The 24,316-nt window shown below is 37.9% G+C and overlaps 1 protein-coding gene across 1 annotated transcript in view; it reads right to left on the bottom strand.

Moving 5' to 3' along the window:
- Positions 1-486: 486 nt before the first annotated feature.
- LOC129423848 (uncharacterized) overlaps positions 487-24,316 on the bottom strand; it is a 94,741-nt gene continuing 70,911 nt past the window's right edge. Inside the window, 52 exon segments of the mRNA XM_055180337.2 lie at positions 487-1,890; positions 4,417-4,599; positions 4,729-4,809; positions 4,895-5,004; positions 5,787-5,952; positions 8,381-8,443; positions 8,588-8,641; positions 8,823-8,840; positions 9,091-9,144; positions 9,232-9,285; positions 9,358-9,411; positions 9,497-9,550; positions 9,754-9,807; positions 9,899-9,952; positions 10,122-10,175; positions 10,300-10,353; positions 10,620-10,673; positions 10,775-10,828; positions 10,906-11,013; positions 12,279-12,332; positions 12,494-12,547; positions 12,725-12,778; positions 12,880-12,933; positions 13,108-13,215; positions 13,340-13,393; positions 13,481-13,588; positions 13,674-13,727; positions 15,494-15,547; positions 15,633-15,686; positions 15,785-15,892; positions 15,989-16,033; positions 16,932-16,976; positions 17,136-17,189; positions 17,312-17,365; positions 17,468-17,521; positions 17,612-17,665; positions 17,951-18,004; positions 19,306-19,350; positions 20,044-20,097; positions 20,211-20,255; positions 20,341-20,394; positions 20,518-20,571; positions 20,703-20,810; positions 20,933-20,986; positions 21,065-21,109; positions 22,477-22,530; positions 22,732-22,776; positions 23,528-23,581; positions 23,658-23,702; positions 23,784-23,837; positions 24,014-24,058; positions 24,180-24,233. Of these exon segments, the coding sequence (XP_055036312.2) occupies positions 1,747-1,890; positions 4,417-4,599; positions 4,729-4,809; positions 4,895-5,004; positions 5,787-5,952; positions 8,381-8,443; positions 8,588-8,641; positions 8,823-8,840; positions 9,091-9,144; positions 9,232-9,285; positions 9,358-9,411; positions 9,497-9,550; positions 9,754-9,807; positions 9,899-9,952; positions 10,122-10,175; positions 10,300-10,353; positions 10,620-10,673; positions 10,775-10,828; positions 10,906-11,013; positions 12,279-12,332; positions 12,494-12,547; positions 12,725-12,778; positions 12,880-12,933; positions 13,108-13,215; positions 13,340-13,393; positions 13,481-13,588; positions 13,674-13,727; positions 15,494-15,547; positions 15,633-15,686; positions 15,785-15,892; positions 15,989-16,033; positions 16,932-16,976; positions 17,136-17,189; positions 17,312-17,365; positions 17,468-17,521; positions 17,612-17,665; positions 17,951-18,004; positions 19,306-19,350; positions 20,044-20,097; positions 20,211-20,255; positions 20,341-20,394; positions 20,518-20,571; positions 20,703-20,810; positions 20,933-20,986; positions 21,065-21,109; positions 22,477-22,530; positions 22,732-22,776; positions 23,528-23,581; positions 23,658-23,702; positions 23,784-23,837; positions 24,014-24,058; positions 24,180-24,233 (3,393 nt within the window). The 3' untranslated portion in view covers positions 487-1,746.

The raw sequence follows: 24,316 nt of genomic DNA, 5'->3' as shown, positions 1-24,316 counted from the left end.
ATATTCCATTAGAACCAATACATAGAACCAACACATACCATTAGAGACAAACAAAAACCAATACACTGTAGTGTGTTTTGGGCCATATTCCATTAGAACCAATACAATTCCCAATAAAACCAATAGAATTTTCTGTAATGGTTTTATTGTTTTTATCAGCAGGGTTGATAGACCCGCCCCACACATATGCAACCCAGAAAATGATGTCGGTAAGTAGACACGCCCCTTACTGCTGATTGGCTACAAGTGTGTTTTGATAGTCGGCCCGACTTCCTTTCCTAAAGCGTTTTTCAGTTATCGTGCACTCCGCCTTTAAACGTGATGTGGCGATTATAAGCCTTATACGTTTTTTAACCAGTGAGGACCACCTATGATTGTTTTTCAGATTTGGCATAGTTGAACCCTTATTTTATCTCTGATCACTTTAACTGTGAATGGATGTCTCTGTCAATATACCTCCTGTTTTTATCCGGAGCGTTAACAAAGCAACATCACAAAGCATTCAAAAGAAACTGTTTTTAACAATGATGCAGAATGGATCCACATGATGTAAATGATACATTATTATAGAGCTGATACTCAAACAGATGACCAGCATACAATTTTCAACGTAACCACAAATACAAAACACAATATACATTACAAAATATAATTGAACAAAATGTAGTTTTTCAAGGTAGGCAAGTTTAACATGAAGCACCTTTTGCCTAAAACACAATAAAAATGTTTAAAATTAGATGAGTAAATGCACTATTTTGGTTTGTGTTGGTCTATAATGAACATATTCCATGAAATTGTTCCACTAAGAGTACTAGTTTTTACTCATGGAGATGAGTCCATTATTTCAACTTGGATCAAAGTCATTATAAGTGCTCCCTGAGACCAACATACAGTAAATGTGAACTATAAGACACTGTGTTTGCTTGAAATTTCAGTCTTATAACAATAATGTACATTAAATAAGTGGTTGCACAGATGCAGAAAGCTGACATCATTTTCAAACCAGATTTGCTGTCTGTCTTTGTCTTTCGAGAATATTAGCACCCCTAAATCAACCAATACATATATTTAAACACTATTGTACTGAAGACACTATGGTTACATATGACAAAAGCAAAAAATTGTACTGTAGTACAGTAATTTAAAACAAAAGTTTCCTGATATTCAGACCTCGGGTGTATGGAAACCTCACAGCACTTATTAGGACCATGTTCATGTTATTTTTATGAATTTAAGGTAGACTCTTGGATGAGATGGAAAATAATTTTTAGACACTCAAAAGTATGCAGTCTGCGTTATAGTCCTGTAGATTAATATACTGTAGGTTAACTATACAGAAGAATACAGCTAGAACGTGGAGCATGCGACCACATAGTGGTTGCATAAGAACCCTGTCAATACAAATATTCGAGGAGACAAAATAACACAAAGATACAATCCAGCTTCATCTACAATGTTATTCCAAGACCAGCTAGTGATAAAACAAATAACATTAGGTACAAAACTATACATCAATTACAAAACTGAAAGTCTCTGTAAACAGAAAGCACAATGTCCATTTGACCATCAGCACCCAGACAGACAGAAGACTCCTGTGAAGTCGCTGTCTTAAAGAAACGGTGTAGGATATTTCCTTTAATGCAATCCACCGATACTACAAACGCCTTTAAAGTGTCCTGCTGTCTTTCTTTGTAGCATGTATTTTGTGTTAAAACACAAGATCCACCCCTATCAGCCAGGACGTGTCTAACTGAAGCACACAGGACCGATGGTGAATCCAAATTCGTGACCACTGTTGCCAAAGATTCCTATGTCACGTAGAGGAAGCAGGTTCATGTCCTCAAACTGGAACACAGACTCCCGTGGCCCGGGATCCGTTTCCTTTGCAGACTGGTTAGCAACACACAAACATAAAGTCTGTTGCAGTTTGACAAAAAACTGTGATTGTGTGTGAAAAACAATGACATGTAATAGTTTATTTAAATTGGAATTTGCTGTATTGAATTTAATAGAGAGCTGCAGGGATGACATATTTTTGGGGTTACCTCAGTGGGATAGGATTATCAAAAAAAGTTGTATGATTAACAGATCAACAAAAGGTTATATTACACTGCAAAAAATGATTTTCAAGAAAAAAAACTCCTAGCGTTTTTGTCTTGTTCTCAGCAAAAACATAAAAATATAAAAAAATTCTTAAATTAAGATGCTTTTTCTTGATGAACAAAACAACCCAAGAAAAAAAGTCTAGTTCTTAGAGCAAAAATATCAAATTTAAGTAATTTTGTGCATAAAACAAGCAACAAAATCTGCCAATGGGGTAAGCAAAAAAATCTTGAAAATTTTTCTTAAACACAAAATTCAAGGAAAATTCAAGAAAAATTTGCTTACCCCATTGGCAGATTGTTTTGCTTGTTTTATGCACAAAATCACTTGAATTTGATATTTTTGGTCTAAAGGCTAGACTTATTTTCATAGGTCGTTTTGCTCATCAAGAAAAAGCATCTTAACTTAAGAACTTTTAGATATTTTTACTGAAAACAAGTCAAAAATACTAAGAATTTTTTTTCTTGAAAATCATTTTTTGCTGTGTACTTGCACAAATCTTCACAAATAAATCTAACTTTTATGAATTTTGAAGTCTAAATGCATTTAATATCAATTAAAAAGATAAATTTAAGAGCACCTATTTCATTGCTAAAAACAATGTTATTTTGTGTATTTGGTATAATACAATGTGTTTGCGTGGTTTATGGTTAAACACATTATTTTCCACATACCGTACATTTTTGTAGCCCTTTTTTCCTGAAATGCACGAATTTGGTACAAAACTGTCCGACAGTAATTGGTCAGATAATCTATAAGTTGTGATTGGTCTGAATACCTCTGACGTCAGCTGGAAATGTAATGCTCCTTATAATGTTAGAAAGATTCGGTTGCTAAGTAATGTAGAGGCTTCGCATCGGGTCCTGATCACACTGTCGGGGCTTATTTCCCGATAACTACCGGCTGCCTCTACATTATCCCGCTTATTACACGGCTACTTGCCACATAAGAAAAAAACTGGACATGAATATGAATTTGAAACATTTTATTGGCATATTTGTTTTAAATTAACATTTTTATCCTGCCGCGAAACTTTGCACAGATGTATAAAATGATCGTAATACCTTATTAAGATCCTCTGCTTCATACTTGTCTGTCTCCATTTTTTTCTCTTTTAGCCAGTCTTTGAGAAGTTTTAATGCCCATTCTGTATTTTTTTGAGTGTTGGCTTCGTAGCTGTCAAGTTTTTGTCAAGTTCAGTCTCAGTAAGCTCTCTGTGTCTTGTCGTTGTTCGTTCTTCTATCCACTGTTTAAATGTTTTGTTTTTTCCGTACATGTTAAAATTAATGTCAAAGTTGTCCATTCTTAATTGTGGCTGTCCAGTGTTTGTCACAAGATGGCGCCAAACAGTAATCTTTATTGGCGCGGAGTGATTTTAAATCGTACAAGTAGTACCGGCTATGCGTTATTACTTTGGAGCGGTTATTATTTGAAAATGAACCTGCAAATGTCTCAACTGACCAATCAGAATCAAGCATTCCAGAGAGTCGTGTAATAACAGGAGTTAACGTATAGGCTGCGAGTCCAAGCAGGAGGAATTATGATAATGTCGGTCTTGTCTACATCACCAATCCCAGGAAGTAAACTGTTGCCTACAATCTGTGTGTTTGTTGTAGTCCAAAAAAAGAGATTTACGAGATGATAACTCGTGTCATCGTTTACTTTGGGGTTTCAACCTTTTGCATATCGTTAACATGTACTAATACACACTACACACCAAAGGAAATGTAAAATCGTTAATCAGATAATTGTAGCTCTTTATGGCTAATAGCGAATTTACAATCTATGGATGTTTTTTTTGGGGGGGGGGGGGATTTTGGGGCCTTTTTGAGATTTTCATGTGTGACGGCATATCCTCACAATGAAAGTGCCCTTTTTAAGACAGGAAAAAACTTTTTACGAGTATGAAGTCTGTGAAAATGTCTTGAGCTTGTGTTAACCCAAGATCTTATCTAAGCCAATTACCGAAAACCCCATAAAAACCATTGATTTCGGGATAAGAAAACCAGAAACGCTAAAATGGTAACTCGTTTCCGGATTTTACCTCCAAAAATACGCCATCCCAACAGCTCTATATTAAAAAAGCAACTCCAGACATTTTGAGACCTTGGGGTAAAATTACCCCATTATTCATTATTATGAAAGCAGTCACAATGTAAAAAAGTACAGTAATTATCCTAAAAATACAAAAACGTATATATTTATAAAAATTTTGCTAAAATATAACCGGGACATTTCTATAATTTGATCCAATTTCCTCTATTTAATGTGATGATAATAATCAGAGGCATTTTAAATGTTTACACCACATACCATGCAGTCTTGCAGTTCTCCTAAATAGCTCTGTTTCACAGCATCAGTAAGAAACTGGACCTGGCGCTGTGTCTGTCCCAGTTGCTGTCCAGGGGAACAGGAGTACGTCACTCTTTGCTCCGCTCGGTTGCTTTGCAGTCTTAGAAAGCGAAGCTGGACCACACTCAGGGCTGGATACTCAAACTGACCACAGGAAATTACAATTTTTATATTTGGCCAAAATGTATTTTTAGGCACAGCTACTATCAGATATCAACACCCTTAATATATAATAGGAAGTAAAAAGCTCTGTAGACTGACAGTACAACTTACCTTAAATCCTCCCTCCAGGGAACTTAACCAGTAGAACCTGCTGTTATCTCCAGAGTCGTTCTGCCAATGTCTTATGGGCAGCTGTTGAACATGAAAGTAGGAAAATAAGAATAATTTTCAGTGTCCTTTGATAGAGCCACTAGTGAGATGTATGGCAGGACATTACATGTGCATCTCTGGGGTGAAGGCAGGTCTCTGCTCCTGTCTTTGAGAAGTTACAGTAGACCAAAAGAGCATCTATAGGACTGCCTTGGTTTGGGTCAATGTAGTAGAAACCTGCAACAATAGTTATATAATTTATTTTTATCCAAGGCAACATACAGTGCTTTCGGTAGGAATAATGCAATCATCACAAAACTTTAACCACCATTTTCTTTTTTTTAACTCTTTCACCGCCATTGATGAGATATCTCGTCAATTAAGAGAAAACGCTTCCCCGCCAATGACGAGATTTTCCGTCTTTCCGCAATACCGCAACTTTTTAAACCCGGAAGTATTGCCCTATGGCAAGCGCCTGCATGTCCGTGTCTGTTTTAAAGATCGCTCTGAATGGGATCTCTATGAAAAGTCCGTCACAAAAATGGAATTATCTCTGCTTTTTGCTCAAAATGTGGTGTTTTTGCAGAAACCTACCCATATACAAAAGAACCACTGAAGGTAGGATGAAACGGGTTTTTTTTTGTTTGAAAGCAGAGGGTCTGTTCTTTCATTTGGTATATTGTATGTTTATATATTTAAAGAAGAACATTTTCTAGAAGGCATTAAACTTTGGTGAAAATCATGAAAAACGCTGGCGCTGGCTGGCAACTTTTTTAAAAGATGTCACATGGACTACTTTGATGATGTTTTTATTACCTTTCTTGACATGGACAGTTTACTGTACGTAGATTTTCAATGAAGGGTCAACAATCTCTCGGACTAAATATAAAACATCTTAAACTGTGTTCCGAAGATGAATCGAGGTCTTACGAGTTTGGAACGACATGAGGGTGAGTCATTAATGACATTATTTTTATTTTTGGGTGAACTATCCCTTTCAGAAAAACACAAACGCTGACCGCTGGTGTAGTTGGAATGGCATAGCCACAGCTCTAGACAGGTGGAGGCTGGATGCTGCTTGCTACCATCAGGAGGATCCACCAGCAGCCGGAGGTCACGGTACAGCGAGTCCAGCAGTGTCTGAACCAGAGAGTAATTGGGCTTGTCTGAACTGTACATCAGGTCCTATTGGAGAATAAATGTCAGGCAGAGAAAGTGAATTGTGGAGCATTTAACTGAGGGTCTAACAATAAGTAAGTCCTCCAGTCACTGAATTACAGAAGATAAATGGCACATTTTATTTCTGCATATAATGCAGCAAAGGAATAGTTTCTTTAGTCAGACTCTGAATCAAAAACAAGGTTAGATGTATAAAACAGATATGAATATACATACAGTAAAAAACAGGTAAATTAGGCTTTGATTAAAAAAGCATAAGGGGGGGTGTACACCATAGCATTTAACTGTGGCTGAAAATGCCAGGCAGATGCCAACTGTGAGAGCTTGCCAGCGTTTTTTCAGCTGGGCGCTTGGGTTGCTATGATACTTTTGTTCTGTTTATCAGGTGTTGTACAATGCACTGGTTGCTTGTTGTGGTATTTGTTCCACCCCTCCTCCACTGTAATTGGACGGTCGAGTGAAAGTGACATTGACAAGCTGAGCGTTTCACCCAAACTTAAACATTTTTGAATGCAGAAAGCTGGCGCTGACTGTACGTTTACTGTAAATCTGTTTTCTCAAAACTAATGTTTTGATAGTAGCGAAAGTTTACATCGTATGTTTCTCCGGAATCAGCCAGTGAAGAACGTCTAAGCTATATTCCAATTGGTTGCTGGCATTTTGCCGCTGCTTGCCGCTGAATCGTAGCCTGGCTCCGCCCTCCTACGTGCTTCCGCTTAATTTTCATTTCGCTTCAGTACTACGTCTGGGACTGCTCCGTAGAGTTTCGTTTTCTCCTGCAAAAATCTGCGGGACCAATCAGCGAACAGATGGGGGTGGCTAAGAACGATGACGTTGAGGTCGTGCGTCAGTTTGAGTTGTAGTTCAGTAATGGCAGCGGAGAAAGACGTGAGAAAATCTATTCGTTCCGTTGTTGCAAAACTGCCGAATATACAGAAGTTAAAGCCGGAGCAAAAACCAGGTTTGCTAAGTTTTGTTTGTCTGATTATTCTTACTTGTTGTTCCAAGCCGGTTTCGGTGCATGATATACGTCACGACCAAACATTAGCGATTGGTTATCCAATAGTTTTAAACTTCAACAGAGGACCCTCCTTAACGAAAGTAACGCTTTGCAATGGAGCGTGGCCAGACTCTCTGTACAAATGAAATGAATGTACAAGAGTCTGGTTGGACCAGGCTAGCTGAACCGCATCATAGCTCATTACCATAAAGTTGAGCTTCTTTCAACTTTCTGACTGACGAAACACCCAAAACGCGACGCCGATGGATTTGCAGCTGAGAGAAGCCGGCTTCCATTGTAAATGAATGACTTCCAGTAACTTTGGAAGCTCAAGCCGGCGGCGGTGTGAACGTACAGTTAGCGTGGGAAAAAACGCCAGCTGATGCCATATTTGAAAAGTGAGGCGCATCCATTGGAGACAATTAAAAACAAACGCCGGCCGGAGGTGTAAATGCCTTGGTGCCCTGCTGAAAAAAACAGCATCAAACCAGCATGGGAATTATGCTGGTCTATGCTGGTTTGATGCTGGTTTAGCTGGTGGTCCCCAGCATACCAGCACCAAAACACAACATATGCTGCTCTTGCTGGTATGACCAGCATGGGATGCTGGTGCTAATGCTGGTGCTGATGCTGGTTTAGCTGGTGTTCACTAGCAAACCAGAACCAAAACACAACATATGCTGGGCTTGCTGGTATGCTTTCAGCAGGGTGTTCATGCCCCCTAAGTAAAACAATTTATGGTAAATCCTTCAAAAACAAAAATATTAGTTTCAAACCAGATTTAAATTACCAGGAAACAATTTCGTCAATTTACATGTGCACACAAATTTGTCAGACACTTTTTAGGTTATTTTATTAGAATCTGTGTTCCTGGGAATTAGGGGTGCACCAATAAATGCCGATATACACTAATAATACGTGGCCGATAACTATTTTGAATCGCACAGCCAATATTACTCACGGCTATTTTATGTACTACGGCTTTTGATCAGTAAGTCCTTATCGATCAGAAATCACTGTTAGTTTGAGTTGTTTAAAACATGTATTTGAGAACGCAACACGCGCCAAACATAATCATTATACATATTCTTTATTATCGTGAAAATACTTAAAAAGGTTTGAAGAACAGCAATATAAATAAATCCTTAAGTCATTTCCTGGATCTGTGTGTCATATCTGCGTGTGTAATGGTTCTTCGTCTGCAGTGCATATTGAGTTTCTACACGAGAGCACCCTCTGGCTTTTGGATATAGCAGCATTTTACCATATTTCATTGAGAAGGATAGCAAGCATCATCGGGCGATATATCAGTGCAGATTTTGTGATGCTATCGCATTGCTGTACCATTAGAGGTACACAATTACAGCATAAATCTGAATAGCTAATTGCAATGTGTGTACAGTGTCAACAAAACTAAGACAACTTACAACTTACCTTCATCTGGGTCAGGGTCAAATTCAGAGAAAGACCTGGAGGTCCTGGAGGACCCGGTGGGCCCTACAATAATCAAACAAACAGAAATCTTCTCTGAAGATTATGTGGTTGTAAACTCTTACAGTATTTGATAAGTAGTTGTTTCATTTTCTGTAAGCAAAAACTGTTATCATATAGTTTGCTGTTGCTCACAAGAATGTAACTTACTGGTAAGCCCGTGAGTCCTGGGGGCCCAGGAGGCCCCTGAAATCCTTTAAGTCCCTAAGATTAAAAATTTACATTTTACACATAAAATTTAACATGAACAACATATTATTTTATTGAAGGCTGTTTAATCTGCAGCACTGATCTGTGTAGTCTCACTTACAATAACTTTGGTAGACTAAAGATTAAATCTTTAACGGCTTTGTTTTAATTTATGACAACAAATTTAAATTCATACCTTGTCTCCAAACAAGCCCTGTAGGATAGAGGAGATAAACAACACTAAAATTAGAAATGATCTTCATGCTCATTTATACATAAAACAGACTGCACCTGCGATAAAGCAGTTTGCTATCCCTACTTGTGTCATTAAAAATGAATTAACCGTGCTTCCATATCTTGAAAGGACAGGCTGCATGTTAATGCATCTGCAGCAGGTGCGACATTAATAAAAAATGGTGCTCATAGTTTAACAAATATTTTAAAATATAAAATTTTATATTTACCGGTATTCCTGGTATTCCAGGTATCCCTCTGGGCCCAGCATGGCCGATATTCCCCTTTAGGAAAAGTATATACATTTTTACAAGCATAAGCACTTAAAATTACTAAAAAAATTCCATACCAAACCATATTTTTTCTCTTACCTGTTCCCCCTTTGGTCCTGGAGGTCCAGGAGGCCCAAGTGGCCCTAGATTCCCCTAAAGAGAACAAAGATTCTTTTAAGACTTATTTTAAACACTAAATTGCCACCTTTTTTGGACTTTTTTTACCTTTAAGCCGTCTTTTCCAGGTGGACCAGGCGACCCTTGTTCCCCCTTCTCACCCTATTATGCGATAGTTAAGGTATTAATATGAATAACTCATTTAAAAAAGGCATAAAAGTCCAACCTGAGCACATTTTAAACATACCTCAGCTCCATTAACCCCCTTATCCCCAGGATCTCCTCTTAACCCTGGTATTCCCTGTCACACAAAGAAAAAAAAGAAGTTTATAATTCATTATATAGATCACGAATTGGTGCATAACCATCTTAATACAGTGCTCCTGTATAGTTCAACTGGTACTGATAAATGTATAGCTTGAACGAACTGTAAGTACTGTAGCATAAATATGAATATAAATACAACATTTCATTGGTACAGTAATGCCATGGACCGTTACTTACTATACTTCCGCCCCATCCAGGAAGACCTTTCTCTCCCTCATCTCCTTTTGTTCCCTATTGGACAATCAAAAAAATAAAATAATTCAAGAATTCAACACATCATGTGTTTTAGTGAAATGTAAATGTTGTTTATTTCATCTCTGACCTTTTCTCCTCTTGCTCCTCTGGTTCCCCGTAGCCCTGCTTTGCCTCTTTTACCCTTTGGATGTACAAACATATACCGATTTAATTTATTCATTTAATTAATTTATTATAGATTTAAAATAAAAATATATACATACTTATGTAGTGAGGTATATTACATGAGATGTACAGTATTAAACTAAAGTACCTAAACTATAGTTTTAGATAATATCATATTATCTTACCCTTCGTCCAATGTGACCCACTTTTCCTGGTGCTCCGTTTTTGCCATCATCCCCCTAAAGATTTCATCAATATAAAAAGAAATTGCAGATAAGAGCATAAGAGAATCTGTATTCTGATTGGCTACCTCAACCAGTTCTTACATCTGAAAGCAAAACAAAAAGGTCATTGTGACCTTACCTTCTCTCCTTTCATCCCTTCTCTTCCTTCGGGTCCCGAGTTACCCGTGCGACCCTGCAACAATCAAAATTCATTAAAGGCCTGATGATCAAACAGCACTTTTGAGTTAAAGAAGCACATACTGAATAACAAAAGAGTAAAAGAACAAAAATGAGGCAGGGTCTTTTCAACAACAGCCCTGTTTAACTCGGTTACCAGAATATGATTTGGGTGATGCAATAATAAATGGCCAAACACTAAATTTGACAACATGTCAACAGAAAAAAATGTAATGTAATTCATGATGTGTAGTCACAGAAGACCACTTATTTAGCACTAACCGGAGATCCTGGTTGACCTGGTAAGCCTGCTTCCCCTGGTTCACCTTGTGGCCCCTTGGTGGTGATGAAAATTTTGAGGTTAATCAATTACTGCAGACTTACTGCCCATACAGTGCATTATAATACAGTATATTCCAGGTTTAAATGGTCTTTACCTCTAAACCAGGCAGTCCCGGTGGTCCCTGAATACCTGGAAGACCATCTGGACCCTAAAGTAAGATGATAATAGTGGATTTGCAGGCATTTTAAAGTTGTCAGAATATAGAAAAGTTCATTGTGTGCTCACCTCTGGCCCTGGTTCTGCTTTATCACCTGGATCTCCTTTTTCTCCTACAGGTCCAGGAAGACCTTTGGGGCCTAAAAAACCCTGTGGACCAACCAGGCCGACACCACCCTAAGCAGCAATATATACAACAAATAAGCCACTAGGAGATGAATTGTTGTTTTCTGTTATTCTGACAGATGCCTTTATTATATTAAAGGGATACTTCACCGATTTAGCATTCAGCTTTGTATCTGTAGAAACCCGGCAGTATTACTGAATGACCATGTTTCCCTCCATCATTTCCCCCTGAGAGGAGAGATATCTGCATTTTGGTTCTGCAAAAAAGTCCTCCGATGATGCAAAAATCGTCATATTACATCATCGGAGGACTTTTTTGCAGAACCAAAATGCAGATATCTCTCCTCTCAGGGGGAAATGAGGGAGGGAAACATGGTCATTCAGTAATACTGCCGGGTTTCTACAGATACAAAGCTGAATGCTAAATCGGTGAAGTATCCCTTTAAAAACTGACACTACACATTATTTTGACATTACATTTGTCAGAAACATAAATTATTTAGTATGGAAAAAAGCTAATTTTGAAGCTTAGACAATATGTGATTCAGTCTTTAAAAGCACAGCTACAGCTACAATCTTACAATAGTTTTTTTTAAATCAGGGTATATTTTGTATATTATATTTCTGTACATTGTGTGTATTTAACCAATCGCTATCACTTTGTTTATGTAAATGAGGAAAAGTCATGTCACTGTGTGGTTAAATACGGCGTGCCGCAGGGATCAGTTCTAGGTCCTATCCTTATTATCAAGAAACTAGAATAAGTTTTCACGGCTATGCAGATACCCAGCTTTACATCTCCTCATATCATAGCAAAACCCACCAGTTTTCTAAGCTAACAGGCTGTATTAGTGATATCAGTGACTGGACGGCAAATTACTTCCTTATGCTAAACTCCAATAAGACAGAGATCCTTATTATTGAACTGAATCGCTCCAAACAAAACATGTCTATCTATCTATCCACAGACCGCTTCCTGTTTATATTTCTAGTATATACCTAGGACTTTCGCTACAAGGTTTTTCTCCTAGGAGTTTTTTCAACCCCTAGGGAGTCAGCTGACATTGGCTTAACTTAGAACTCTCTTCTATACATTACATTATTACTACACCGCTTTACTCTGCCTTTTATGTTGTGCATCGATTTTTCTGTGTTTTCTCCTGCTTTTTTAATGTAAAGCTGCTTTGAAACAATTAAACAATTGTGAAAAGTGTTATATAAATAAAATTGAATCACATTTCGATGCTCAAATCAGATTAACAGAGCCTGGATTTTACAGACAGTGTTCACATTTAAAACTAAAAAACAAGCTTTACCTGTGCTCCGTCTTTTCCCATCTCACCTCTTACACCTTTGGGACCTGCAATTCCCTGGTTTAAAGCAAAATTACAGGGCGAATATATTACACAGTGAAACAACAAATATTAATATTTTTGGACATACAATGAAAACTATTCGAATTTAAACAAGACGTGTCATGTTACAGTATATGCTTTGCAAAAGATGAATAAATATTTTAATAAATCAGAACCTCAGGTCCAACATCTCCTGGTTCACCAGGCAAACCACTGGGCCCAACCTCTCCCTATAAAAGAAGATGGGTGTGAGATCAAGAAATGTAACTATTTCTGTCCATAGCTGTCCAATTCGCAAAATCATTTCAGTGTACTAATACACATGCAGTTCATGTGCACGATACTGATTCACTGATTCATACTAAGTAAGATAAGATGCACCCTATAAGAAGAATAAAATGTGTCACCTTGCTTCCTGGAGGTCCGTCTGGCACCATTCGACCTGGTTGACCTGTTCCACCCTAAAATACAGTTAAACAGAATCAAATCAATAACTTATTAAATTATTCTCAGGTAAAATACAGTAAAAGACTCACTGTAAAAGATGTCAAATATCACTCACCTCTATACCTTTCTGACCTGCAGGACCAACGCCACCCATGAGCCCTGGCTCACCCTAACAAAAACACACACATAACATATCTAATAAAGGCACAATTAAATTATTTAAGTCTTCCATACTCTCATACTCAAAAGGGAACTAATGACAAGAAATTTCTGATGAAACAGACATGGGTAGATGAAATATAATGTAAATGATGTGTGATGATAAAATGCTGATTTGGCTCACCTGCAGGCCAATCTGTCCTTTGATTCCCTTTGACCCCGTCTCTCCTTGATTCCCCACATCTCCCCACGGCCCCTATAAACCAGTGAACCCCCGTGGCCCGATATCACCCTGAAAAAAATATGACTTATGACTACAAACATCTTATTACATTTCGGTACAATTGTCACTGTATTGGCAATGTGTTCATAATGTTTGGGGATGGGTACAAATGTGAACTGTATAGATGATTAACCTTTTCTCCTTTTGGGCCTGGATCACCAATAACACCAGCTGGACCGGTATCACCCTTTATCAATAAAGACCAAATTACCATTTCAAAAGATAAAATATAATGAGATAAATAGGCTTCAGAGATAACTTTGCAGACCCTTACCTGTCTACCTGCTGGGCCGGATGGACCCATTAGACCTTTTGCACCTGGAGGCCCAACATCTCCTTTTTGTCTTTGAGAACCAGTCTTTCCTATGGCACCTTTGTCCCCCTGGATGTATGTGAATATATTTAAAAACAAACTTTTTTAAATCTAAAAACCATTATTGGTAATGGCGTAGTAACTATCACCATACCTTATCGCCTTTCCATCCAGGAGGCCCCTCCAAACCTGTTGGACCAAGAAGACCCTGTAAAGGAACCAAGAATCAAACAAGACTGCAGCTTTCTTATATAATGGCGCTTTTCCATTGCATAGTACCCCACGATTTGGTTTGGGTCGGGTCAGCTTACTTTTGGGGGCTTTTCCACTGGGCGCAGTACGTAGTACTCAATACTTTTTTAGTACAACCTCGGCTGGGGTTCCTAGAAACCCAAGCTGATACCAAAACATTACGTGAAAACACTGTAGATCACTGATTGGTCTGAGAGAATCGTCACTACCAGCGTCATCGCTATAATGTAAAAAAATTAGCTTTACCTTCATGCTAGCTTGCGCTCGAGCAAATATTTTGACATCTGTGCTTTACTGTAAGTTCCCAAACTCCCTTTTAGCGATTAAAAACATACCCCTTGGGGCGTCCGTGCGCCCCAATTTTTTTTTAATGTATATACACATTTAACTATAAATATTTAATTTTGCACAAGAAAACAACACTTATTAATGAATTTACATAATGTTACACAGACCATGTTTAAATTTCAATGTTTCTGGACAACTTGTTCACTTTATTTGGTATTAATAAGCTGCGCACTGGAGTGCTGGCTGCTGGCCGCTGCTGGCCATAACTCTTCTTAAGTGGAAATAATAAAGTAAAATAACGAATAATAATTATATAATAACGAATAATAGTTTACAATAGGTTGCATGTAAATATCTGTGCATAAGTGCCACCAGTACTCCGTCAGAGCGGGTCTTCAGCACCGCGGCGAGCAGCCTGCAGTCCAATGTGCAGCTTATTAATATCAGACAAAGTGAACAGGTTGGTATTTCTGGCCAGAAACATTGACATTAAAACATGGTCCGTGTAACGTTATGTAAATCCCGCGTCTCGGTCTGATTGTTGTTTTCGTTTCCTTGTTCTAGACGTTCGCTGAATTCTGGGTTTATATTTTAAACTGCCGCTTCATTGCAGTATAGCCACACAGCTATTTAACAATAAGCACAATCTCCCGAGACACCATAATATGCTACTAATATTTCATAAATAAGAGCCGTTTTCTTATACAAAATTAAATATTTTAAGGTAATTGTACAGTGTTAAAACATGTAAAAAGACAAGATTTTAACAATGTCAAGATCAAATGCCTGACAGGGTTTGTGTGTGTTTCCAAAATATTTTCAAAATAAAGAAAAACAAGACAAAGCTGTGCAGTTTGTTTCTGTGTAAGTTTATGAACAAAATGCTCGGAACACAATTGTCTGTGATTAGGGGCACCAGGTGAAATCTTGCCTAGGGCAGCAAATTGGCCAGGGCCGGCCCTGAAAACATCCACAGATTGAGAATCAGGAACACCATAACAGTTTTTTTCCAGACTTGCTGTTTGTAATGGCACATTCGTGACGCGCAGGTCCGAATATATGCTTAAATGCAACTTAAATAAAGCTCAGCAGAGCGTGTCGACCGACGTCACTGGTGTTTGTACAGAAACTGTCATGTGAGACAGAGGTAGTGATAAACGTATGTGCAAACATCTATTTGTGGTGGCCAATTTTAATTTTGTGGTGGACTGAGAAATAAATAAATGTATGGGGATGTACAAAGACGCTCTCACTTGTATGATGTCACAGCAGTAGGCAGCGCCTATAATCCCTCCCATTCCAAAGTGTTACTACTGTAAACTTGATGGAAAAGCTAACCAAGCCAAAGTGAGGTGAGCTGACCCAACCCATACCAAACCGTGGGGTACTATGCAATGGAAAAGTTCCATAATAGTAAGCTTTTCTGTGCCTAACCTGGGGCCCTTCCAGTCCAAGTGGCCCATCGTCACCAGCGGGGCCCATCATTCCCTGCAAAACCAAGCATATTAAAAATGTGTCATATAATAATATAGCACAGTTTATGCCGTTCCAAAAGCCTCTTGATCACGTGCACCTTCTCTCCTTTCTCCCCATCCACACCAGGCCCTCCACTTGGCCCTTGAGGACCCTAAAAGAAAAGAGAATTGAGATCATTCTCAATGCTAATCTTCAATGTGAAACTTTTGAAATCCATCATTAGGTACTATAAGGGAAACTATTACTTACTGGAACACCCAAGGATCCGATTGGCCCTGGGTCCCCCGGTGGTCCTTTACTTCCACGTGGTCCTGGTTTTCCAATGGCCCCACTGACTCCTTGAAGTCCTGGAGGTCCCTTTAGTAGTCAATCAATCATATAAAATAAGTTTTACGATTCATCATTAAAACTTACAGTAACAGCCAAATGTTAATGTAAATGAAATATGCTCACACATGCTCCATCTGTTCCCAAAGGCCCAGGATCCCCCCGTTGGCCCTGCAGAAAAGTAAAAAAAGATGATTTTTAAGGGATAGTTCGGCCAAAAATGATATTAAACCAATGATTTACTCACCCCCCAAGCCTTCCAAGATGCACATATCCATAATTTTTCAGACGAACACATTATCAGTTATTTTAGAAAATGTTTAAGATCTTTCAGTTAATCAAATGTGAAGTTACAGGGTCCACGTTCTTCAAGTCCTTCCCCAAGGAAATCCAAAGGCTCCACGATGATAAACAAAGGTCTTCTGAGGGTAATCCGCATGATGTTGTTGTATAAATATCCAAATTTAAAACTTTATAAACAAAAATAACTAGCTTCCGATAACGCCGCCATCTTAGTCGCGTCCGCATTCAAGATGAGAGCGTACGTAGTTTACAGAGGTTTCTCTGCTGCTGCTCTGTGCCCCCGCCTTCCGAATTTGTCATACGCCACTAAAAAAAATGCGTACACTACGCTGATACTCTCCTGAATACAGAGGAGTCTAAGATGGCGGCATTATCGGAAGCGAGTTATTTTAGTTTATAAAGTTTTAAATATGGATATTTCTACAACAACACCGCACAGATTACCGTCAGAAGGCCTTTGTTTATCATCGTGGAGCCGTTTGGATTTCTTTGGGGAAGAATAAAAGCAAATTTTTTGGACTTGAAGGAAGTGGACCCTGTAACTTTACTGTTAACAAGTGAAAGATCCAAGACATTTTCTAAAATAACGGAAAATGTGCTTGTCTGAAAAATAATGGACATATGCATCTCGGACGCCTTGGGGGTTAGTAAACATGGGTTTAATATCATTTTTGGTTGAACTATCCCTTTTAACCATAGCACACCAGTAAGGTCCCAGTGAGTTTATCTTTTATGATATTTAATATTTTTCAGTAGTGGAATATACCTGGGGTCCTGACATGCCTTTCTCGCCTACTGGACCAGGGGGACCCTAAACAACACACATAAAGGTTGAGAACATTAGTCACTACAGCATACAAATGACACAGTATTACACCTGTGGCAACTGAACGGTTATAATAATAATAATAATAATAATAATAATAATAATGGTTTGACATTAGTTAGACAAGCTCTCTCACACACTTACTGGAAGTCCAGGCTTCCCAACAGGTCCCGGAGGTCCTCTAGAACCTGGCTCTCCCTGCAAAATAAATAAATTTACTTATTAATTTAAAGTTAGTTTTGATGAATATCATAAATAATTTCATAAAATAATGCATTGTTTGTGTGATGGCTAAGGCTGAAAGAGTAACGTGTCTTTACTCTCTCTCCGGTGTGGCCTGGTCTTCCTCTCATGCCCAAGTTTCCTGGGAAACCCTTGAGAGAATGCACAGAATGAGCCACTACAAAAAAACATTACCTTACGCATCATTCTCTTCCCATTCCTCTTTATAAGAGCCCTGTGGAGGGGTCACTTACATACATGCCAACAGGGCCCTGTGGTCCCTCCGATCCTGTCTTTCCTGTAAAACCCTAGAAGAAATACACACAAACACATCACATAAAATTTGCACGATGACATGAACTGTATGGTTATAGCAAACAAACAGGTCATAAACTTACCCTCTCTCCTGGTGGTCCTGGACTGCCCATAGGCCTGTCTCGTCCTGGTGGACCCTTTTATTAAAACACATTTATTACTATAGGTAGCATCACATCTACTGTATTTGCCTGCCTGCTTGTATGTCTTTTCTCTTTAAAACTTTACATTTTAACAACACGTGTGATTTAGTCTATGACAATCGAAAAGACATTCTGTGAAAATTTTACCTTGATATCTTGAACGATTAAAATCAATGTGATATCAATGAGTGAAATCAAACTTTAATGCTTTAAATTCAGCCCTTTAAATTATTTTTAAAAGGTATGTGACACTGACAGGGAATAGTAAAGAAAACTCACCATAGACCCCGGTGGTCCATCTTGACCAGACTCTCCAGCAATCCCTTGCAATCCCTAAAGGTTTGAGAAACCAGCCAAGATTGAGAACCTCAAGTTGCTACAAACCATTGACCTTTACTGTCAAGGCCTACTGCACTTTACTGAAGTCTTTATAGTTGGTATGGTGCAAATGAAACTTTGACAGCACAGGGTACGCCCACCTCTGTTTGTATAACCTCTTTATGATTCATAAAAGGCATAGCCCATCCTCTATAAAATGTGGTCATTTGTTTTTAAATGCCCCGTGCAGATGCTCAATCTGGTGGAGTCATGATAACACTGACTCTTACTTTATTACAGAAAGTGCTCATGTCAGTTACAGATCCTACATAAATAGTTTTTTAGTACAGTGGCTGCATTAAAGGGACACTCCACTTTTTTTTAAAAAATATGCTTATTTTCCAGCTCCACTAGAGTTAAACATTAGATTTTTACTGTTTTGGAATCCATTCAGCCTATCTCCAGGTCTGGCGCTAGCACTTTCAACATAGCTTAGCATAATTCATTGAATCTGATTAGACCATTAGCATTGCGCTAAAAAATAACCAAAGAAATTTTTCCTATTTAAAACTTGACTCTTCTGTAGTTACATTGTGTACCAAGACCAACGAAAAATTTAAAGTTGCGATTTTCTAGGCCAATATGGCTAGGAACTATAATCTCAAACTGGCGTAATAATCAAGGACTTTGCTGCCATAACAAAGCAGCCATGTTACGGCAGCAAAGTCCACTAAAAAGTGGAGTGTCCCTTTAATAACTAACCCATATAAAAACAGTATAGACTTTAAATGGGACATTTCACAAGACTTTTTTAAGATGTAAAAAAAAATCTTTGGTGTCCCAAGAGTATATATATGTGAAGTTTTAGCTCAAAATTGCCACGTTGTTGGTGTTAGCAAAAATGTGCCGTTTTTGGGTGTGTCATTTTAAATACAAATGAACTGATGAAATGCAAACACTGATCGCCATAATGGTGGTTTGTTGAAACTAAAACCCAATTGTGCTGTCAATTATTCTCTCTCTCTCTGCACTAAATGACAGCTGTAAGCTGATTAAGGGGCGGTATTATTATAATAAGATCCCCTTCTGACATCACAAGGGGAGCCACATTTCAATGACCTATTTTTTCACATGCTTGCAGAGAATGGTTTACCAAAACTAAGTTACTGGGTTGTTCTTTTTCACAAATTCTAGATTGATCAAAGCACTGGGGATCAAATTATAGCAATTACACATGGAAAAAGTTAAATTTTCGTGAAATGCCCCCTTTAAAACTATGGGTTGGTGGAATTTTCTACAAAGAGAGTTGAACCCACCATTGGTCCCTTATTTCCTGCATTACCCACAAGGCCTTGCGGTCCCTGAAGAATAAGAAAGAACAATTAAAATCGAGCTGAATGAAACAACGTGTAACCAAAGTGTTGGTTAAAGTAATTTGAGGAAACTATGGCAATGATATCCTGTTTGTACGTTGAGATTGAAGTACCATGTATATACTATAGTACATGTTGTAAATATGGTTTTCAATCAATAACATGATAGATGCCATCACAATATAATTATTTCAAATTGTTAGACTTACAAGTAGAAACTATATGTGACTCTGGACCACAAAACCAGTCATAAGTCACACCGGTATATTTGTAGCAATAGCCAAAGATATCAATATTAAGGATTTTTATGCCAAAAATGATTAGGGTATTAAGTAAAGATCATGTTCCATGAAGATATTTTGTAAATTTCCTACTGGAAATATATAAAAAATATTGATCAGTAATATATTTATTAGTAATATGTGTTGGTTAGGACTTCATTTGGAAAACTTTAAAGCCAGGCGATTTTTTTTGCACCCTCAGATTCTTTAAATAAGCTTATTTATTCAACTTTCAATTTACCCTTCTGGTTTTGTGGTCCAGGGTCACATATCATGTCATTTTTATGTGCTTTCACAATACTATTATTAATTTACAGTACAGTACATGGTGCATGCATACAGTATATAAAAATGATGCTTATTTTACAGTCGTCATGGTATTAGAATATAGAATGGGAACCTGTGTACCAGGCTTTCCTTCAGCTCCAACAGGTCCTGGTGAGCCAGGTAAACCCTGCAATAAACACAATATAAAACTGACATCCTGCACAAAAGACTTTCTTAAGCTGCGATGGTACAGATTTGGCCTAATCTCTTTTTGCCTTTGTGCCTTTCTTGGACACTTACAGGGAGTCCAGGCATGCCGGCATGACCCCTCTGCCCTGTTCGACCCTGAAAACAAGACAATCAATGAGATGAATTTGAATGAAAAGCAAATACAGTATATGAAAGATACTATGGCAAAAAATCAAATTACCTTAAGCCCTCTAGGGCCAGGCTTTCCTTGAAGGCCTTCAGCACCTTTGTTCCCCTTCATTAAAACCAAGATTAGACATTAGTAATTAAGAATATTGTAAAACTCATGTCAAATTGAGTGTTTTCATAATCTAGCACACTGTCAATCGCAATCTCTGTAATAAAGCGCAATTCTGACCTTTGGCCCCTCCTTGCCCACTTTGCCATCCAGACCAGCTTCACCATCCTCACCCTGTGTTTAAAGGAAGAGTATTAAGACTCCTTAAATGACTGTTACGATGGACAGACAAGTACAAATGTAAATGTGACTTTTTTAGGTAATTGTACATCAGGAAAATATATTAATATAAGTGTAACTCATACCTGAAACCCTTGCTCTCCTGGTAGACCTCGGTTTCCTGGAAAACCAGGAAAGCCTGTAGGACCCTGCTCACCTTGAATGCCTTGTACCCCTAGTGAACCTCTGCTACCCTGGGAGAGGATTGTTTATGATAAGTAAGGTACTTATTATTTGTGGCAGATGAGTCCACCTTGTTAATATTGTGATAATGACCAGCTGGAATTAAACTATGCTGTGCTTAATAAATATTTACCTTGTTCCCTTTTGGTCCAATGTCTCCCTTGTCACCTTCAGGTCCTCTGTTACCCTAACAAGACAGTAAGGAACATTAGAGCAGAAATAAACAGATGTGTAGTCGATGTATAAACAGACGTTGTGAACTTACATTGATGCCAGGGAATCCTTTCAGGCCATGTGCTCCTAACATGCCCTAAAATAAAGAAGGGTAACAACCATAAGAATGTGTGATGTACATTTAGTACTCTAACATACAGAGCACAAAGATTTGGCTTTGGCTACATTTAATCAATCATTGTTTAACATGAAAAAGTGGAATAAAAGAGTTCATTATTTGATTTGGATGTTTTTTTTAAAGGACATTGTAATTTTTGAAATAATAATAATCAGGGTTCCCACACCTTAGTTAACTTCAAATTCTGGGCCTTTCTAGGTCCAGGTCCAATACCGTCAAATTCAAAGACTTAATGTGAGGACACATTTCAACTGAGAGCAATTGTGTTACCTTTAAGGATACTTTGGTACAGTTCCCTTTCGAGGGAACTCGCGCTGCGTCACTGCGGTGACACTTTGGGGACGCCTCCAAGGGTAAGTGCGTCTGAATGTGTATATCAAATTTAAACAATGGTGAGGCTTAATGACAAAGACAGGGTGACGCGAGAGCCAGGAAGTATATCGCTATCTGAAATATTGCCAAAGACGGCATTACAGGGAAGTATGGCAAGGGAGACGCAGCGTCTCATTCCCTTCTCAGGGAACAACAGTTACATACGTAACCCGAGACGTTTTTATGTGTCAAACACCACTATGCCAAAAAGCATTTTGGTATGAATCAACATTCGCATACAGAAGATATAAGCATTTAAAGCGAACAGTTTAGCACATGTGCTTAAAAAGTCTAGAACTTTTATGATATTATCCTACACTACACAGGGAATAATATGGATTTTTTTCCAGAAGACTTCTTGCACAAAATAGATTCAAGCACTTTCAATGACCTGTATCCATGTATGTATATTTTCAAAAACTTCCCAGGGCCTTGAATTTGTTCCCCCAGATTCACAAACTTTCAAGGATTTCAAAAACCTGTGGGAACCCTAAATAATAATAATAATAATAATAATAATAATAATAATAATAATAATGTAAGGTTTGCAGTTATCTTGGTGTTCTGGTTAATTTCTAACATTCAGGTTAATTTCAAGTTCATTAATAGTGATGTCAGTATTTAACCGAATAGTTTTTCTAAGCTAGACACCTTGTGTTCATCTTGTGATGAGATGGAGAAGCTCCATCTGTCAGTGATTAACAGAGAATAAAGCATGACAATGTTCTCAATATCAAACAACACACTTGGCTAAGAGAGCATTAAACATTGTGTCATGTTTTTCTAGTTAAAAAATACACAGTATTGTTACTGAGAAAAGTCCCAAACTAATTTGAATTTGACTTTTGGAAGATTTACAGGAATGTCATATATTGAAAATATCAGCGAGCCATATATCAGTTGTGTTTTCCCCATAAAATGTTGACTACATTTGAACTGCATTTGACTTTTACCATTAGTCCTTCAAATCCTGTCTCGCCTCGGGGGCCGACCGGCCCTTCAGGTCCCTGTGAGAGACAAATGACATAGTTGGGATACATAAACAAATGCTTAAACAGTGTTTTCAACTAATCAACCTACAAATAGCATATTTACAGATTCTGCAAATACATTTTTAGGCATTAAAAAACAAACACATCACCTTTAAATTAAAATTAAACCAGTTTAGAGGAAGATATTATAGAGTGAAAAAAAAACTGTATGCTTACAGGCTCTCCTTTCGGGCCAGGTAAACCCTCTCGACCTGACAGTCCCTGTAAAAAAAAAACAAGAATATGTTTCATGATAAAAAAATCGTTGTCTACTACAGGCTAGTTCCTTAGTATGCACTTTAGGGTGGTCCTTATTTTTCAACTTTTAAAAGTTCATGGTCTCACCCCACCAATATGTTCGAAAAACTAAATTAAAAAATTGAGCAAAATTTTTTCAATATTATTTAATATTTAGAGTTTGCTCTATTATTATTTGAAAAGAACGAACCTGCAACTGTCTCAACTGACCAATCAGAATCAAGCATTCCAGAGAGCCGTGTAATATAACTCCTGTTTTAGTTCTGATATGTCTTTCAAAGCAAGAAAGCTTTAATGTGAATGAAGCACAATAGACAATATACACTGAGACAATGGCTGAAGTTACCCTCCAAGAAGCAAGTTTTACGTGTGTTTTTAAATGGTCCAGTTTTGCCAAAAATGTGATTTCGGAAATATTCAAAGGCTTTGAGCAACCGCTAAATATTGTAGGAACAATTAAAAATTTGGCAGAGTGTGTTTTTATTGATATCCTAACACATTTAGGAGGTGAGAGTTGAACATTAAAAAACAAAAAATTGACCCATTATAAGGACCACCCTAATGCACTTACTGTATATCTGCATAAAATGTATAACAACCAACTATGCAATCTCTTTTCAAACAAACTTTCTCATTTATTTTGGGCACTGGATTCAATTTATACCAAAAACATTGAGTCATTTTACAATTTTTAGAGTAATGAATTACCACTCACCTGCGGGCCCCTGGGCCCTGGAGGTCCGATCTGTCCCTCTAATCCCTGAGGACCCTAATTATAACATAAAGGGTTATGTACAGGCCATTTATCAGTAACTTTACGCAACTCCAAATAACAAATGACATACCTGTTTCCCTGACGGGCCAACAGCTCCTGCAGGCCCGGGTTCGCCCTAAAAAAAATCAAACAAAATTGTACATCTAGAACAAATTATATAGAAGGTATCACAATTATAAAGAACAGTTTCACTTACACGAGACCCGTTAGGTCCTTGTGCACCGCTTACACCTGTCCAACCATTAGGTCCCTAAAAACATTTATATACACATCGGCTTATAGTATAATGCACATTTATTCAATCATTTGGCACAGCAAGGTGATACTGTAATGTGAACTCTAGATCTTCTTGATAAGGCCCTAAAGCTGATATAAACAAAGCAATACAGTATTATTTTGTTGTTGTTGACAATCTATGCTACTTACTGGTGGACCTGGAGGACCAGGTGGTCCATCTATCCCATCATCCCCCTGTAAAAATGAATAATTATATATAAAAAACCTTTACTGGGAGGTTTTGTACACATGTGCATGTAATAAACAAATGTTTTGTAATTGGTGGACTGTAAATAGACATCATGGCTTTGCTTACATCTGGCCCTGGTGACCCTTCTGCGCCCTCCAGCCCTCTAATGCCTTGAGGACCCTGAAAAAGAATTACAAATACAGACAAGTGATGTTAAAATGATAACAAAAATTTTAGGAACTGTAAATATAGTTTAAAGTCAG

Source organism: Misgurnus anguillicaudatus, chromosome 9 (assembly GCF_027580225.2).
Source record: "Misgurnus anguillicaudatus chromosome 9, ASM2758022v2, whole genome shotgun sequence".
In the NCBI taxonomy this organism is placed as follows: Eukaryota; Metazoa; Chordata; class Actinopteri; order Cypriniformes; family Cobitidae; genus Misgurnus; species Misgurnus anguillicaudatus.
This window is presented reverse-complemented; position numbering and strand designations above follow the sequence as displayed.